The following is a 16332-nucleotide window of genomic DNA, read 5'->3' as shown; positions in this document are numbered from 1 at the left end:
AGTCATCTCTTAATGACTAGCAAAATTAGGAGACAACTTATAGACCACAGAGGAAATACTAGAGCGAAGGGGGCGTCCCAGAAGTGTGCTGCTGGCGACGTAACTTGTACACCTGCTCTGTCCTGATGCGGAGATCTGTCTGAATCTGAGAATTAACTTCGACGGCCTCCTTTAAAAGAAGCGCCACATCCATGGCCTGCGTCCTAGCTAACTGCATCTCGTGCTTAGCCGCATCCTTATCTCGAACCGCTGCCTCCGTACCTTGCTTAGCCACGTCCCTCTCCTGCACCGCTGCTGCCAAATCTGCCAGTAGTGCTGCCTGCTTTGCGGCCCATGCTGCCTGCTGGTCAGCCAAGTCGGCGGCTAGCTTCTGTCTAGCCTCAGTCTCAGCTGCTACTGATCTCTCTGCTGTAACCCTGTCTGCCTCCGCACACCGACAACCGTAGTAAACATCTTTGTATAGTCCCACAATCTCATGTGCTAGCTTCATCATAGTGGTGTTACTGGGTCCCAACTCCGGCTCAGTGGCCCAATCTGCCAACATCTCAGCTGTCTCCATCGCCGGCCAGCCCCTGTCTACAAAGCAAGTCTGAAATCGTCGAGGACAAATCCCACGGATATATGCTCTGATCAAGTGCCACTCCCTCCGCCGAGTCAGGGCCTGAATTGCCACATCGTGTCACTTCTTTAATGCAGACTTCATAGTACTGAGGTAATCCCGACACCTGTCCTCATCCGACCCATAGTCTTCCTTGAGGAAGGCCTCCAATGACCATTCTGCATCACTGTTCTCCTCATCAGCGGGAGCCATGCCCACATCCGGTGCCGCCTTCTCTGCTGTTGGCGCAACCACGGCATGTGGCATTCCCTCCTTCTGAAGCTGAGGCTCTGGTACCGCTGGTGATGTTCCTGAACACCTAGGAGACTGAATGGACAAACCCCGCTTGGCAGGAGTGAGTTGGAACTGCTGCCTCAAAAACTCACTAGCTCTATCCATCACCTCTGGTTGGTCAAACTGCGCAAGCTCCATGTTCGCCTTCGGTACTGGCTAGGCTGACTTAGCCTCTGCCAAAAAGGATGATGAAACGGTGACCACTGCATCACAATCAATGACCTCCAACCGAACCTGCGGCTCAGACTGTGGCGGTGGCAACTGTGCTCTCAGTGGGACTGCGACGATGACATCTGCTGGTACAACTGGAATCACCTTCGCTACAGCCGTTGGCAATGACTCGACGACTGTCCGTGGGACAACATCCGTCACTGCCTGTGGGACCACCTCCGTCATTGTCTGTGGGACATCTGCCTCCGCTGGAGGAGTCATAAGGACCGGGGCACGGCGCTGACCAAATGTCGGAATGACTGTTGAAAAGGTAGTCAAGTGCGCCGAAGTTGACAGCTGAGGAGGGGTAAAGAATGTGGGCCCACTACCCACTGCCTCACCATCAACTTCCGCCGAAGTGCTCACCTCTTCTTCCACGGACTCAGCCTCGTCACTCATCGAAGTGCCCTCCCGTTCGCTATCTGTCTCTTCGGAAGCAGCCAATCTGCGGAGTACTTGCTTGTGACTTGATGTTGATCCTCCGGTATCTAAGTGTCGCCAGTAGAATACGGGAGGCTCCCCGTCTGCCAACTTGCCGCTTGGAGGAGCCTCAAAACCATCCATTGGAATTTGGCTAGCTGCAGCCTCTAGAAACAACCCGACGGCATGGTGCGGCATAAAAAATGTTCGGTGCTGAAGTGTCATGAATTGCTCCATCCTGTCGGCAAGCACTGAGGCCCAATCATATACTACTCCTTGCATGATACCATTCATAAACACAATCTGCGGCAATGCGATATCTGAGGCCCGGGTGGCGCCTGTCAACCTGCTCTTGATGACGTCCATGATACAATGCCAATGACCCTCCCGAATAAAGTCTCTGCGAAGCCCTCTGCACTTTGTCCCCTGAACCGCTGTCTCCCTCTCCATGGGTGTAAGGTCCCTGCACACTAGATCTATCCAATGCTCCTTCCGTTCTCATGACAGTTTATGATTCTTGATTTCCACTTTCCTCCCATTGGGGCTAGGGAAGCCGAAAACCCTAGTGAAATCCCTACGTTTAAAAAATACTGTCATCTGATGCTGCTAGTACAGGAATGTACTCGTTCTGCTCTGAGCGCTATATGTCTTTATCATAGTGTGCAATACTGATTCAAACAACCGGATGGAAAAGATGGGAAGCTGAATAGCCCAATGTACCTGTGCCCTTATCAAAATCTGTTTAATTTGGTCTGCCTCAGGGGTCTCCTGCCACCACTTCCAGCATTCGCTTCCACTAAAACTCTCAAACTAGACGGTGAGATAAGTGAGTTCCTCCTTGGTCTTCTGTTTCTTGTTATTGGAACCGGAAGGGCCTGCAACTCGAATTCCCGATGCCAAAATTCTTGAATTCTTTTCCATGTTAGCTGCCAACTGACTCTTCCACGACTTCCGCTTGCCTGCCGATTCCATATGAAGGTGGCCTCTTATTTGTTATTTCTTATATAGTTCCGCTTACTCCCGCGGCAACCCAATGAAATTTTGCGGAAGACTACCTGTCCAATCCCCTGCAGGCCGAGAGGAAGAGAAATATGTGCAAAGTGTATTTAGAGTATCTGGCAAGGAATCCCGTCTGGAGGAGAATGTGAACTCCACAATTATATTGCTGTTGTGATGAATGCACAAAATCTCCCTGCGTTGTCACAAAACTGCCCTAAACATGCACTGCATTCTTCTTTTTACTTCTATAGGATGAGAACATGAGCACGGACCAAACCTTACGCAGCTATTCAATATCCTTCAAAACAGTACAAAAAATGCTCACTCTAGTTTAGAATCTTGATGCCGTCATCGTCGAGTCGATCTTTGAACAACGTATTAGACAAATATATCCAAATGATGTAGATGGCCATTTTCTGTAGTCGTGAACTATTAAGTCCATCCAGATATTGCAGAGCTTCAGTAAAACTTATATAATTAAATGTTGCGGGCCTTCAAGTTCACCAACGGTTGAGGCATTTCTTTCAAACTTGTGTAATCTGTATATTTTAAAACCAAATTCCTTTCATTCCGTTGAGCTTGTAATAGTGATGGATTTAGGAACGTCGAGCAGTGCATTCATGCAATATCAGACGGAGTTCTTGCCGGTGGAGACTGCCCGCTGAGGAGATTTTTAGTGCAAAATATGTTTAAGCCCGCAAGGCTTGCTTTGGCGGAGGGCATTATCATTTTGAACAGAGGATTATACCGTGGGGCTTTTATTTTCAGCAGAGAATTTTAGTAAAGTTTTATGCCCGTGGACATCTGCCCGCGGGGCTTTTAACAACCCGTGGACAGACTGTCCGCAGGGACCTTCCGCTTCACTCCCGCGGACAGGCTGTTGCCTGCGGGGTCTTTGACTCTGCCCGTGGACAGGCTGTTGCCCGCGAGGCTTTTCAGTCTATGGGCCTTTCTGTCCGCGGGGCCCTTTTTTTTTGTTTTAATTTATTTTTTATTTTTTTTATATATATATATATATATTTTAATTTTTTTAATTTTTGCTCTCTATTCTAACACATCAAATAGCATAGGTACCTCTAGATGACGTCGCCGCCAGAGAGTCCTGTAATGATGACGATGGAGGATTTAACGACGGCGAGAACTTTCTTGCGTGATATAGTTTCAACTTAGATCTGTTAACTGACTGAGCCATCTCCTGTCCGTCCAAGGTCGCTAGTTTGATTGCCCCAGTGTCGCCAATTTCTCGGATGTGATATGGTCCAATCCATCGCACTTTCAGTTTTCTTGGCTTGATTTCATTACGGCCATCATACTTCAGTACTAATAGTCCCGACTGGAATCTGCTATGTTTCAGATGCTTATCATGCCAGAGCTTGCGTCTGTTCTGTGCCACTTCCGTCGCCCACTGTGCCAACAACCGTTTCTCCTCCAGTTTATTTAAATTATTCAATCGCTTTTGTAAGCTTCCGTCATCAGCCAATTTGTTTTCCAATGCTATTCGGAGACTCGGAATCATGAATTCCGCTGGGACTACTGCTTCCTGTCCAAACATTAATTGGAATGGTGTGTGCCTTGTCGTCACCTTGTACGCCGTGCGGTACGCCCACAAGGCAGCGGGTAAGTTCTCTCAATCGGCACCTTCCACCGCGCAGGATTTGTAGATGATGGATACTAGAATTTTATTGGTGGCCTTTGCCTGTCCGTTTGCTCTTGGATAGTATGGACTCGACAGTGAATGATAAATCTTAAACTGAGTGGTGAGTAGTCGAATAAGATGATTAACAAAATGACCTCCCCTATCACTTGTTAATTGCAATGGAATTCCATACCTGGTGATGATCTGTTCATAAATAAACTTCGCAATGCTGACGGCCAAGTTATCTAGTAATGCACGTGCCTCCACCCATTTGGTCAAGTACGCAGTTGCAACAATGATGTACCGGCACCGTCGAGTCTTGCTCACCCTCAGTGGTCCAATGAAATCTAATCCCCATCTCTCAAAAAGTTCCTGCGAATGAGAGGGTTGAAGTGGCATGAAATCCCTCTTCAGCGGCTTCCCGGCCCGTTGGCAAGTGTCACATCCGACGACCCATTCCCATGCATCATTGTACACCGTCGGCCACCAGAGTCCTGCGAGTAATATCTTCCGTGCAGTGGTGTCGGTCCCATGTGGCCTCCCGCGGGACCCTCATGTGCTTCTTTTAAAACTTGCGGTATCTCCTCTTCCAATACACACCGCCGAGGAATATGATCCGGCCCCATTTTATAGAGCAATCCATTGATCAATTGAAACGTATGACTCTTGATTATCAACTTGCGCCTATCACTCGGTGACATCCCTGTGGGAAACTGTCCTGTTGACAGGTACTCGCCAATACTCCTGTACCATTCCAGCAGTACCCCAATTTGAAACAGCTGTGTGTCAGGGAAGTCGTCATTCACACCATCCGCTGGTTCCCCTGTTTTGATCTGCGACAGGTGGTCGGCACTGACATGTTTCTTTCCTGGCCGGACAATGATTTTGAAAGTGAATTCCTGCAACAGTAGTAGCCATCTGCTGATCCTCCCTTGGATAATGGGTTTATTAATCATGTACAATAGGGCTTGGTGATCAACATAAAACACAAACGGTGTAGCAAGCAAATAATGACGAAATTTTTGCATAGCATAAACCATTCCCAATGCTTCCCTGTCAGTCGTGTTGTAGTTCTGCTCGGCCTTTGAGAGCAACCGGCTGGCAAAGTATATTGGATGATCCAGGTTGTGATTACTAGTCTGTGCCAAGGTCGCGCCGATCGCATAGTTGGAGGCATCCACATGAACATGAAACCCCTTATTCCAGTCCGGATATGCCAGGATGGGTGTCGTAGCCAGTCGTATCTTTAGCCCTCCAAATGCTTTGTCTTGCTCTTTATCCCATCTAAATGATTCCTCCTTGCAGGTTAGCTTATCTAACGGTTGGGACACCTTGGCAAAATTTTTAATAAATCTTTTGTAATAACCTATATGCCCGAGAAAAGACTTTACCTCCGTCACATTAGTAGATGGCTGCATTTCAAGAATGACTCTCACCTTGTCGGGATCCGTCTTTAGCCCTTCCTTACAGACAATGTGTTCAAGCAGTCTTCCGTGCGGAACCATGAATCTGCACTTCTTGGGATTCAACGCTAGTCGGGCTCTGCGACATCTCTCCATACATTCACCAAGTGCTGCTAGGTGTCCATCCTCTGTGCTAAATATTGACCAATCATCCATGAAGGCTTTGAAATTTCCCACAGACATCCTGTCGAAGATATGCAATATAATCCGCTGGAATGTGGCCGGTGCATTACACAACCCAAAAGGCATCCGGTTGTACGCGTCAACCCCATCTTCGACAACAAACGTTGTCTTCAACTTATCCTCCTCCACTATAGAAATCTGATTGTATCCGGAGAACCCGTCCATAAAAGAGTAGATTTCATGTCCTGCAACCTCCTCCAGAATGCTATCTGTGAAAGGAATCGGAAAAGGATCTTTGATCGTCACTGCATTCAAGCATCTAAAATCAACGAATATTCGGATCTGAATAGTATCCTTCTTCAATGAAATGGCTATCGGTGACACCCATTCGCTGGTCTGTACCTTGAAGATAATGCCAGCTTCCAGCATTCGGTTGATTTCCTTCGTAACCCGTGCGACATAGTTCTTGTTCATTCTGTAGGGTCGCTTTCGTACAGGTACAACTCCTTCCACTAGTGGGATGCGGTGCACACACAATTCCGGCGGTACTCCTTTGAGGTCCTTGTATGTCCATGCAAACACATCCTTGTAGTCCATAAATATCTTGAATGCCGCGGCCTTGAGTACTGGATCCCAATTATCTCCGACTAGTATGTTCTTCAGCTCTGCCTCATCCCCCAAATTCATCGTTTGCAGCGTAGCTTCATTGTACTTGATTGTCTCTCCTTTATTGAATGCATGGGCGGGTGTAACATCCAACGGTGCCTCCCCCTCCTTTACTTCACTAAACTCCTTCGGATATTCGTTCTCAATTGACAGAACATTGCAGCTGTGAAATAATTCATAGTCCTCCATTTGCCAGTGGTAGAGACCGTTGACGGAATCCAAGTCGTCATCCGTTGTTCCCCCGTCCAATCGGAGGACGCCCTCCTGATCCGGTTCCATCCGTCGTCTACCCTTCATCCTCCTCTCCCTCAGAATCTGACGAGAGGGCCTCTTCCCCTACCATTTGGGTATGCAGATCAATGACGAATCGACGGCCTTTACTTTCGAGGGATAAAGTGTTCTTCCAGTCGTGTCGAGCTCTTGCTTCGATAAGCCACCCGCGGCCCAGGATGGCGTCATAGCCTTTCCTTTTCAACGGAATCACCACGAAATCCATCAAGAACGACTGGGTGCCAATGGTTACCGGCTGTGCCATGAGAATCCCCAGTGGTTTAATGCCATGTTGATTGGCAGTCAACAGCTGAAATCTTGGAGGCCACAATGTTGGCTGTCCAAGTTTCTTCCAAGTTTCTTCTGGCAATACATTTACGCCGGACCCTCCATCCACTATGGTGTCTGTGAGAACATGTCCAAGTATCCCCATTTTGACAACTGCAGGGTGCCGTCCGGATGTCAGCGCCAGCAACATTTGATTTTTTCCTCCCGTAACAATTTCCTTTTCTTTTCGTCGACTCGGTTCTCCCGGTGACTTTTCCTTCTCGAGGCTTGATTCTCCTACCATATTTGAAAGAGCAGATTGAAGTTGGGGCATGGTGAGAAGCAAATCACTTACCTTTACTTGCACCTCCGTTTGCAAAATTTGTCGTACTATGTTTTGTTCTGCGGAATTCCTTGCTAAAGTGCTGGCGGTGTCCGGAGGTGTTACTGCTTGAGATACTTTTCCAACCTCCGCTTGTGCTGTCGCAAATTTCTTCTTTTCTTCGGTGGGGTCCGGGTATTCTTTTTCTTGTTGCCGCGTAATTGCCAGAACTTCTTCCACATCCGCTCCAATAGTGATCAAGTTCATTCCGGATTTTGGACATTTTGAGTCGTCGTGATCGCTGGGTCCGCACCATCGGCACAATAGTTGAGGTGTATTTGCTATTGGACATTCCCGCGCAAAATGCCCCCACAAGTTACATGCTCGGCATTGAATAATCGGCCCCCCGTTTGCATCATACTAGATCCGGCTTCTGCTCGTATTGGTATTGTTATTGTTGTTGTTATTCTATCCACGCCGATTATTCCTGTATCCTCCAGATGTAGCGTCGGCGGCATTCGTGTTTCCGTTACCACCTGACGGGGAAGCCTCCTGTGTGAGAAGCACCTGCGGAGATCCTCTTGTTTTCATGTTAAAGGGGCAGTCTTTTGTCAAATGTCCCATGATCTGACAGATGTCACAGAATTGGTTCTTCGGACATGATCCTTTAGTATGACCGTCGGTCTTACATTCCGTGCACTACAGTTCACTACGTTTTGGCTCCTTTTGCATATTTTTAAACTCCATCATTCAAACCATATCCTTCTGTAAGGCACGAACCTTTTTGCTACTACCTTCGTCGTCGCTGCTATCATCTCCAGCAGATTCGTCGTCATCAGAGTCAGAGGAGCTAGTTTTCTTCTTCTTTGTCTTGTGCGCACTTTCAAGGTCCAGTGCTCTGTTATAAGCATCCACATATGACGACGGTGGCACAATTTTCATTTTCCTCCGCAACTGCGAGCGTAGGCCGTCCACAAACCACCTTTTTTGCAATCCGTCTACCGGCTTGCTTTCCATTTTGTTTATTAAGTCTTTTAATCTTCTGGCGTAGACGCGGACAGTTTCGTGCTTCCCTTGTTTCGTATTGGAAATCTTTGCTACGATTTCATTATCGTCCCGTAAGAGTTTAAATTCCGCCAGGAACTCCTTTTTAATCTTATCCCAGGTATCCAGCTTCTGCGGATCCATATCCGAAAACCAATCAATCGCGACACCTCGTAGGGTTGCCGGAAATTGCCTGACCCATTCGTCGGCATCTGTGATTCCATTTGCCCGCCAGATCGTCTCACATGTCTTACAATGTCGGATGGGGTCGGCTGTACCATTGCCTTCAAATTTTGGCAGCTTCTCTTTGGGTCCCGCCATCACAACACTGGAGGTCTGCATTGTCACACCAGAGGTCTGTACTCCTACATCGACAATCGGCACTCCCTGATGGGGACACAGCCCAAGAACAGAATGGACACAACAGAAAAGGGAATTTGTATTAACTGAAAAATAAGCTAGTACATTCAGTACAGAGAAAATAAACTTCAAAACATGCCCTAAGGGCTTACAATAGCATAAATGTGGAGATAATTTCTCCTTTCAGTACCTCCTCTCAAACTCCACTCCGAATTGCCTTTTACAATGCCAGAAATCTCCTTAAATAGACCCTGGAGGGTTAAGGACTAGGAGTACATTCTAGAAAGTGCTAGTAGGCATCCACCGATCAAATAGAAGGTTCCAAAAGCTGCATTAGAAGTCGGCGCAAATCTAGAAGAATCCAGAAACGGTCACCGAGCTTCCGGGAGGCATAACTTTTGAACCATAGCTCCGATTGACGAACCGTTTACATTTTCGGAAAGCTCTCGAAGCGCTCTATAGCCTTATGGACGAGCTTTGCTTGTCCCCCATTTGTTAGCCTTTTTCGAGGTCATTTAATGCCCCTAACTTGACTTTGAAGCATTCTTAAGAGGTCTCCACAACCCGAAAAACTGCAATAACTCTCAAACCGTGGGGCCTTTTGACCTGATTCTTTTTCTGGAATGCTCTAAATTACAATTACATTCATCTAGCCAATTTACACCTCCTAGTTCACCAAAATGATGGCTCAATTACATACTCCTATTTTTTCGGGATTTACACAAACACTGATGGTGGAACTGTGAGAGTTGGAACCTTTATTTGACCCAAATGGGTATCCAAAAATGAAAACACATGAAACAGAAACTAAGTCTAAGTATATTTTTTGGGTGACACAGGATTGCCCTTATACCTCTGGATGCTCCTGCATCACTCCCACACTAGTAGTCTGAACTTCCACACCGACGGTCTGCACTTCCGCACTGGAGGTGTCGACAGCTGCGAACCTTGGTGAAGAAGAAGGATCCTTAGAAATTGTTTCCCGTGGAAGTCTATCCTGGACGAAGAGATCACTCCACGCTCGTGCTCCGTCGACACTACGAGACGTGCAAGTTGATGCTCTTCCGTCAGAGTTTTCCTCCTTTGGCGAACACAAGTTCAAGAACTCCTCCCGTGCTTCTTCCACCAATTCCACCCGCTGCCGAGTCTCCTCCAACAATTCTTCCGCGCTCCGGTGTCCGTCGGCAATCTTCTGAAATCTTCATCGGCGTTTGGCTTGCTGTGCCAGAATTAAATTGTCTTGCGCAGTACGGATTCCATCTTTTCCCTTCGCCTTATTTCGATCCTTGTTAAGCTGATTTGGCATTAATCTTCATTCCTCCCACCTTCCAGATTCATAAGGCAACGGCGCCAAATGTTTGTTGTACAGGTAAAGAAATCAATGCATATAGACAATAATAGCAGAATAATATTCGCATATGCCAGAACATACATTAGGCTTCATAATATTCGCAATAGCAGATGATTGATGCTTTATAGTGATCCCAGACGGGCTATAAATACTATCGCCGAACCTTCCCGAGGGAGTCTGTCGGCCACAATATTACATCCGCTACAAACTATTTACCCGTCGGCTACAAAATAGAAAACACCGTTGGAACCATCCAGTCGGCTAACACACAATTTGGATTTCAACAAAATATCAAATGCTAAGAATATCAAGAACAAGGAAATCATTTCTTTCAATCTCCTTTTGCAAACTCTTGGGAGCTTCCTAGATGGTACATTAACAACTTTTGTAGGAAAGATACATATTTATAATTGTCTCTTAATAAAGTGACCAGAATATTAATTTTCTTCTGAACTAAATGAGTTACTTTTAAAATAAAAAATAAGAATATTTCTGTAAAACCACCGAGTATTGGAATATACAAAAATGATCCAAATATGAATTCTGATCATACCAGAATAATCTCAACCTTTTGGATATCGAGCTTAATTAAAATTGATGCCTTCCAAAAATAGCAATCCAAAAATAGAAGACTTTTAAAAGAGGTTTGGAGACCTAGAAAATTATAATTGCACCTGTGGAGTTCCTTTATTTTCACCTTGATTTCCAATACTCACTACCACTGTCAGTTCCCTTTCTGAAAAAGACTGGCACTCTCTAAGAAACTTTACTAAACTTTAATGTAACACACAGATCTTTAACTCAGTCTATCATGCGATCCTAATTATGGAATTGCTAATGCTAGAGATGGGGGTTTTGTGTTCATGTTGAAAATAGAAATCCAAGACAGTTTTTATCCTCAAAGATTTCTAAAAGCAGCTGAGTGTTTAAACCCTTGGATCAGTAGAATGAACAGAATTCTCAATTCAGAAGGTGAAGAAAATGATCACAATAGCTAGCTTGGGCTATTTTTGATGATTCAATTTATAGCTTGGTTGGAAGGGACAATTTTCCCACAAGCAAGTGCCAGTAACTCCAGATGAGCTTATCCTTTGCAATCTTTATGCCCTTAGTAATACATTTATGTGGCCTGTTCTGATTACTTCTAATATCTATAAAACAACAAATAATGAAACATAGGGGTCGAGCCAAGCGAACCTGTTTAATTTGTAAAACATGAAGCTCTGCTATCGAGTCAATGACCTCGAGACAAACACTTCAAAATAGCCATGCATTGATTCTTCCTAAAACCAGACAGTCCTGGTAAGTCAAAATGAAGGGATAAAAGAAAAATAAATTGGAAAGTTCAGTTGAGGATAATTATATGTTTTGGTCTCGTCTAGATTTAGGATTCAGTAATTCAAGGAAAACTGGTTAAACATTGGTGTTGTTTGTACCTCTGGAGTTTTAAAACTTATGTTTCCATATAATTACCAGTGCACTGGATAAACAGGACAGGAGAAAGATTGAGACTGATCTCTTTGGAGGAAACCTTCGAGGAGTTGCAGCAACGAATGCTTTAGAGCTTGGAATTGATGTGGGTAGCCTTGATGTAACCTTGCACCTTGGCTTTCCAGGCAGTGTTGCAAGGTTAGTAATCTGCCTAGGTTTTTTAGGGGCTGATTCTCAAAGAAATTATATCTTATTAATTGTAAATAATAGCTTTATTGTTTTTGGTTCACATCTTAAATTCCAATTGAGTATATCTCGTAATTCAATTTGTATATTTGATTACAGTTTGTGGCAGCAAGCTGGCAGAGCAGGGAGGAGGGAAAAACCCTCCTTGTCTATTTATGTGGGATTTGACGGACCACTAGATCAACACTTCATGAGATACCCTAATAAACTATTCTCAAGACCAATAGAACATTGCCAAGTGGATGCTTATAACAAACAGGTTAATATTCAAAACAAAATTTGAATTAGTTTTGGTGATGCACTAAATCTAGATCCTTCATCTTGTGGTTACAATTTATACTGGAAAAGACACGTAAAATGACAAAGTGCATTCATCATGCACGACTTATTCTTAGTAGCTATGTTATGCATTGGTTTGATCGGGAAATTGCTTTTATTTATTTATTTTGGATTGTGATATGATACAGGTGGTAAAACAACATCTAGCTTGTGCTGCTTTTGAATACCCTATTCACATGGACCACGATGAAGAGTATTTTGGTTCTGTTTTAAGTGATGCTATATTGGATCTTAGCCAAAAAGGATATTTAAGTAGGCATTCCAATGGCGTACCAAATGATCGGTCTTTACACTACATTGGGCAGGAGGTAGGATTTGCTTTGCTTTTCTTATCAAGCATTGCATGATACTTTTATCAGTTTTTATAGTATGTACTTGTACTCACCAATATAATCATTGTAATATTTGTTTTCGAAATACAAAATATACATTAAAATTTGGGTTATTTTTTGATAAGCAGAAACACCCTTCCTATGCTGTCAGTATTCGGGCAATAGATCCAGAGAAGTACAGTATAATAGATCAGTCTACAAATGAAGTAATAGAAGAAATTGAAGAGAGCAAAGCATTCTTCGAGGTATGCTACTAAATATAAGCATTCTTGATTCAAGAAATTTCAGACTTTTGTATTCTCTTACATTTGATATATTTTAAATTTTAAATGTGCATTACTGGTTATCCTTCTTATTGCATTGTAGGAGAATTTCAAACTATCTTAGATATACCAATATGTCAATTCCTTGTATTAAAAATCATTGTGTTTTTTGTGATTCCACCACTCCTTGCACTGTGCCTTTTCTGCTGATTCCGACACTTACCCTTGGCTGCGTCTTTCCTACCACTGCTTCCTTCGCTATAAGAAATGGTTGTTCATCACTTTCCAGTGCGGATCCTTTTGCAACACACTTATTCACAATCCCAAGCTTTTCTAGCACACCCTGTTTCCCCGCCATCCCCTCCATCCTTCCACCCTTGACCTCCGTTCCCTCATCACCCATACCTCCTCTCTTTACGATATTCTCGGCCAGCCCTCTATCCACCTCACCCCTCCTCCTCAATGACACTTATTCACTCCCACTAGCATTTACGAGGCTATCAAATCTATGGGATGTAGCAGAGCAGCAGATGAGGAAGGGTTCCAGGCTGAACTCTTCAAGCTTGGTATCTTTGTCTTGGATTCCTTCCTCACGCTCTTCAACCTTGGTTGAGGCATGTTATCTATTTGATACATAAGGCCTAGGTTACTTCGGACTTGGGCAACTACAGGACCATAATGATTAGCCACACCTTTGCCAAGCTTTACGCCACAATGTTAAACACTATCTTATCTAGAGAGCTCGACAGGAGACTTTATTGTGCTAGGGGTTACCCGGGGTTTCAGACACATTTCCATACCATAGACCATATCTTGATGCTACAGGCTATTATTGAGGAGGGCCGACACCGCTCAGTGAAAGTCTAATGTTGTTTGTAAACTTTCGCAAGGCCTTTGATTGCATTCCTCGGATGGCCCTTTTCCAGAGGCTTAGAGACATCAGGACCCTGGAGATTTTACTGATAGCTATTATGAGGCTCTACGAGACTGTTTTGGGCAGGTTTAGAACTTCCGAGGGTTTCTCCGATCCCAACTGGAGCACCATTGGTGTGAAGCGAGGCTGCCCTTTGTCACCCACTCTATTTGGCATCTATATTGATGAGCTCAAGGCATTTCTCAGAGACTCCACGCTTCTCGGGGATGGTTGTTACTTGCACCAGGATTTGATCTCTATCCTTTGCTTTGTAGATGATGTGGTTCTTTTGGCCTCCTCTCTAGAGGCTGTGAGAGGCTTCTTGATCGCCTTGCATCTTTTTGTGAACTTGAGTAAGACTCGGGTCATGGTCCTCAACTGTTTGAAGACCTCACATCTCCAATTCTACTTTTAGGGCTAGGAGGTTGAGATTGCTTCATTTTATACTTATCTCGGGGTTAATTTCATCGAACCCCCCTTCAACTTGACATCAGCCATCGAGCCCAGGATTAGCAAAGGGTTACGCTCCATTGCCATGTTGGAGAGGCAGTGCTTTAGACAACAATTTTAGAACACATATTCTAACTTGGCCCTCCTAGACTCCTTTGTCAGACCTACCGTGCTTTATGGTTCTGTGGTGTAGGGTCCCTCCCTCCTAGACTCAGATTGGGCCTCGATTGAGCGGGTTTAGACACTTTTCCTTCGGCGTATCATCAGATGTCATCAATCCACCTATACAGTATTATCTTTGTCGAGTTTGGTGTGCATCCTTTCAGGCTTGGGGTCATCTTTGATTTGTACTGGTTTCTTCACCGCCTTTACGGTTATGTGGACTTTGTAGATGGTTGTGATCATTACTGCTATCTGGCCAATTGCTCCTTTGTTGTTGTCGTTGACTTGGACACTACCACCAGTACTCGTTGTTGGTATGCTCTATCCGCTACTTTGTTGAGATTGGTTAGGGTTGCGATTGATCGCCTTCCCCCCTTTAAGTTTTCGTTGGACGCTTTGGCTCACCTCCTTCCTTGGCAAGAAGAGTTGAACAAGCATGTCAGATTGGACATTTACAGACATTACATTTTCACGGCCTAGAGTAACCCCCCAAGGGGGTTTATGTCCACAGATGGCCTTATATGTGGAGCACTTTTTAGATATGTAGGATGGGATTTTACATGCCTTGGCTATTTGTTTTGGTGCTGGAGCCACACCCTATGTATCAACCTAGGTTCCTTTTGTGTTGGACATGCTTTAGATTTAAACTAATCACCACATTGATAGATAGGAATGGGTTTGCCGGTTATGTCCTTTGGCCAAGGCCGAAATGGAAATCCACTTTGCTTTCTAGTGCCCCATCTACTATGAGATTAGAGGAAGATTCCACTGTTTGTTCAAAAAGTGTCATTGCCTCTCCACTTTTCTCAAATACATGGATCAGAGGTGCCTCATGCTTTACCTTCGAGAGGCGTTGCAACTCCGTGACCACACTCTATAGCTCCTTTTCCCATAACACCAGGCCTCTAATCATCTTATCACGACCTTTTTCTCATCCTCGCCTCCTGCTTGCGGTAAGAAGTGGTTGCCCAACGCTCCAACCACTTGTCACTCTAGGTTTGTCAGACCCTACAAGGAGTTAAGTCGACATAATCACTCCTCTAGCGATATTCAGAGATAGACTAGGGCCCTTGGCCGCCCTGGTATGCACCATTTGGTGTTGGACTTCTTTCCATCGAGGAAGGACCCCTAGTCCTTGCCTCTGTGGTCGTCCTTCTCTTCTGCTTTCTTTTGTTTTCTTGGCTTTCTCTTTCCTAGACACAGTTTGGTGCTGCTATTGTTTCGTTGTCTCCTTGGTTGTATGCGTTTAGCCCCTTAGACTCGTTTGGTGCTCTCTTGTAGAACATCAATAAATTTATCTTATCATATGACGCTTATATTTCTATTTTGTGGTTTAGTTCTTTTTCACTAGTTGTGTGCTTCTAAGGTTGGTCATTGACCTAGGAAAATATTATACAAGCAAGTATAAGAGCTTTATGAGGATTCTATAGTGTTTTACTGTCATTTCATAGTTAAATTATGATCTTTGTTTATACAACTCTTAGCTATTTTATTTTTGTATGGTGTATGTCTTTAATAATCAAAGGTTATTTTGGGCTTGGTATTGTACTAGTCATTTTAAAGAATTGGCACTAGTTGATGTGGACGAAATTGATGGTTGATGAAAACATACGCATAGATCTATCATTGTCTTAGATGCCTTTCTTGTTATGAAATCATTAAAGAAATCCTATCGGAACAATCAAATAACCAAGGTAATAGTCCTTAACAACTCCAATGGTTTTGTATCCAAGTTTAGTTTTTCTTACTGTAAATTTATGTAAATAACTCAGGCTTGTACTTAGTTTTCAGAATCATGTTCAATAGAGTATCCTTCTATTTAAAACATGCCTCTTAAATGTATCTTTGTAAGGGATTTACCTTAGTTTCATTGTTGGAGTACAGTGCTAGTACTTTCATATAAATTTTTAAGATAACCATTCAATGGAGTTATTGTGCTTACTTTGCTTTATGGTTTTGAGATTTGATTTCCTAGTTTGCAGTCTTTTTTTTGTGATTGTACAAATGGGTCCACAATCTCTTGCTTTAGTCGTTTTTGAGTCGCAGTGTATAACTCCTCAATTTATCATTTGACATATAAAACCACCCAATAGCTTCTCCTTGAATATTCATTCAAGATCATTTCTTCATCTACAGACTCAAACACATGGGTGATTCATCTTTAGTCCATGGG

At 44.1% G+C, this 16332-nt stretch overlaps 1 protein-coding gene across 1 annotated transcript in view; it reads left to right on the top strand.

The window, feature by feature from the left end:
• The window catches only part of LOC149539618 (UBQ, helicase-c and DEAD-like helicase domain-containing protein), a 349808-nt gene that overhangs the window by 184640 nt on the left and 148836 nt on the right, over positions 1 to 16332 (top strand). The window contains exons 17-20 of the mRNA XM_089800846.1: positions 11516 to 11652; positions 11800 to 11959; positions 12168 to 12347; positions 12500 to 12616. Coding sequence (XP_089656972.1) covers positions 11516 to 11652; positions 11800 to 11959; positions 12168 to 12347; positions 12500 to 12616 — 594 coding nt within the window. The remainder of the gene's footprint in view (positions 1 to 11515; positions 11653 to 11799; positions 11960 to 12167; positions 12348 to 12499; positions 12617 to 16332) is intronic.

The sequence above is a fragment of the Cupressus sempervirens genome, chromosome 9, assembly GCF_028749045.1.
Source record: "Cupressus sempervirens isolate cs-2001-9-10 chromosome 9, ASM2874904v1, whole genome shotgun sequence".
Classification (NCBI taxonomy): Eukaryota; Viridiplantae; Streptophyta; class Pinopsida; order Cupressales; family Cupressaceae; genus Cupressus; species Cupressus sempervirens.
The sequence above is the reverse complement of the archived record's forward strand: the minus strand, read 5'-3'. Positions and strand labels throughout refer to the sequence as shown.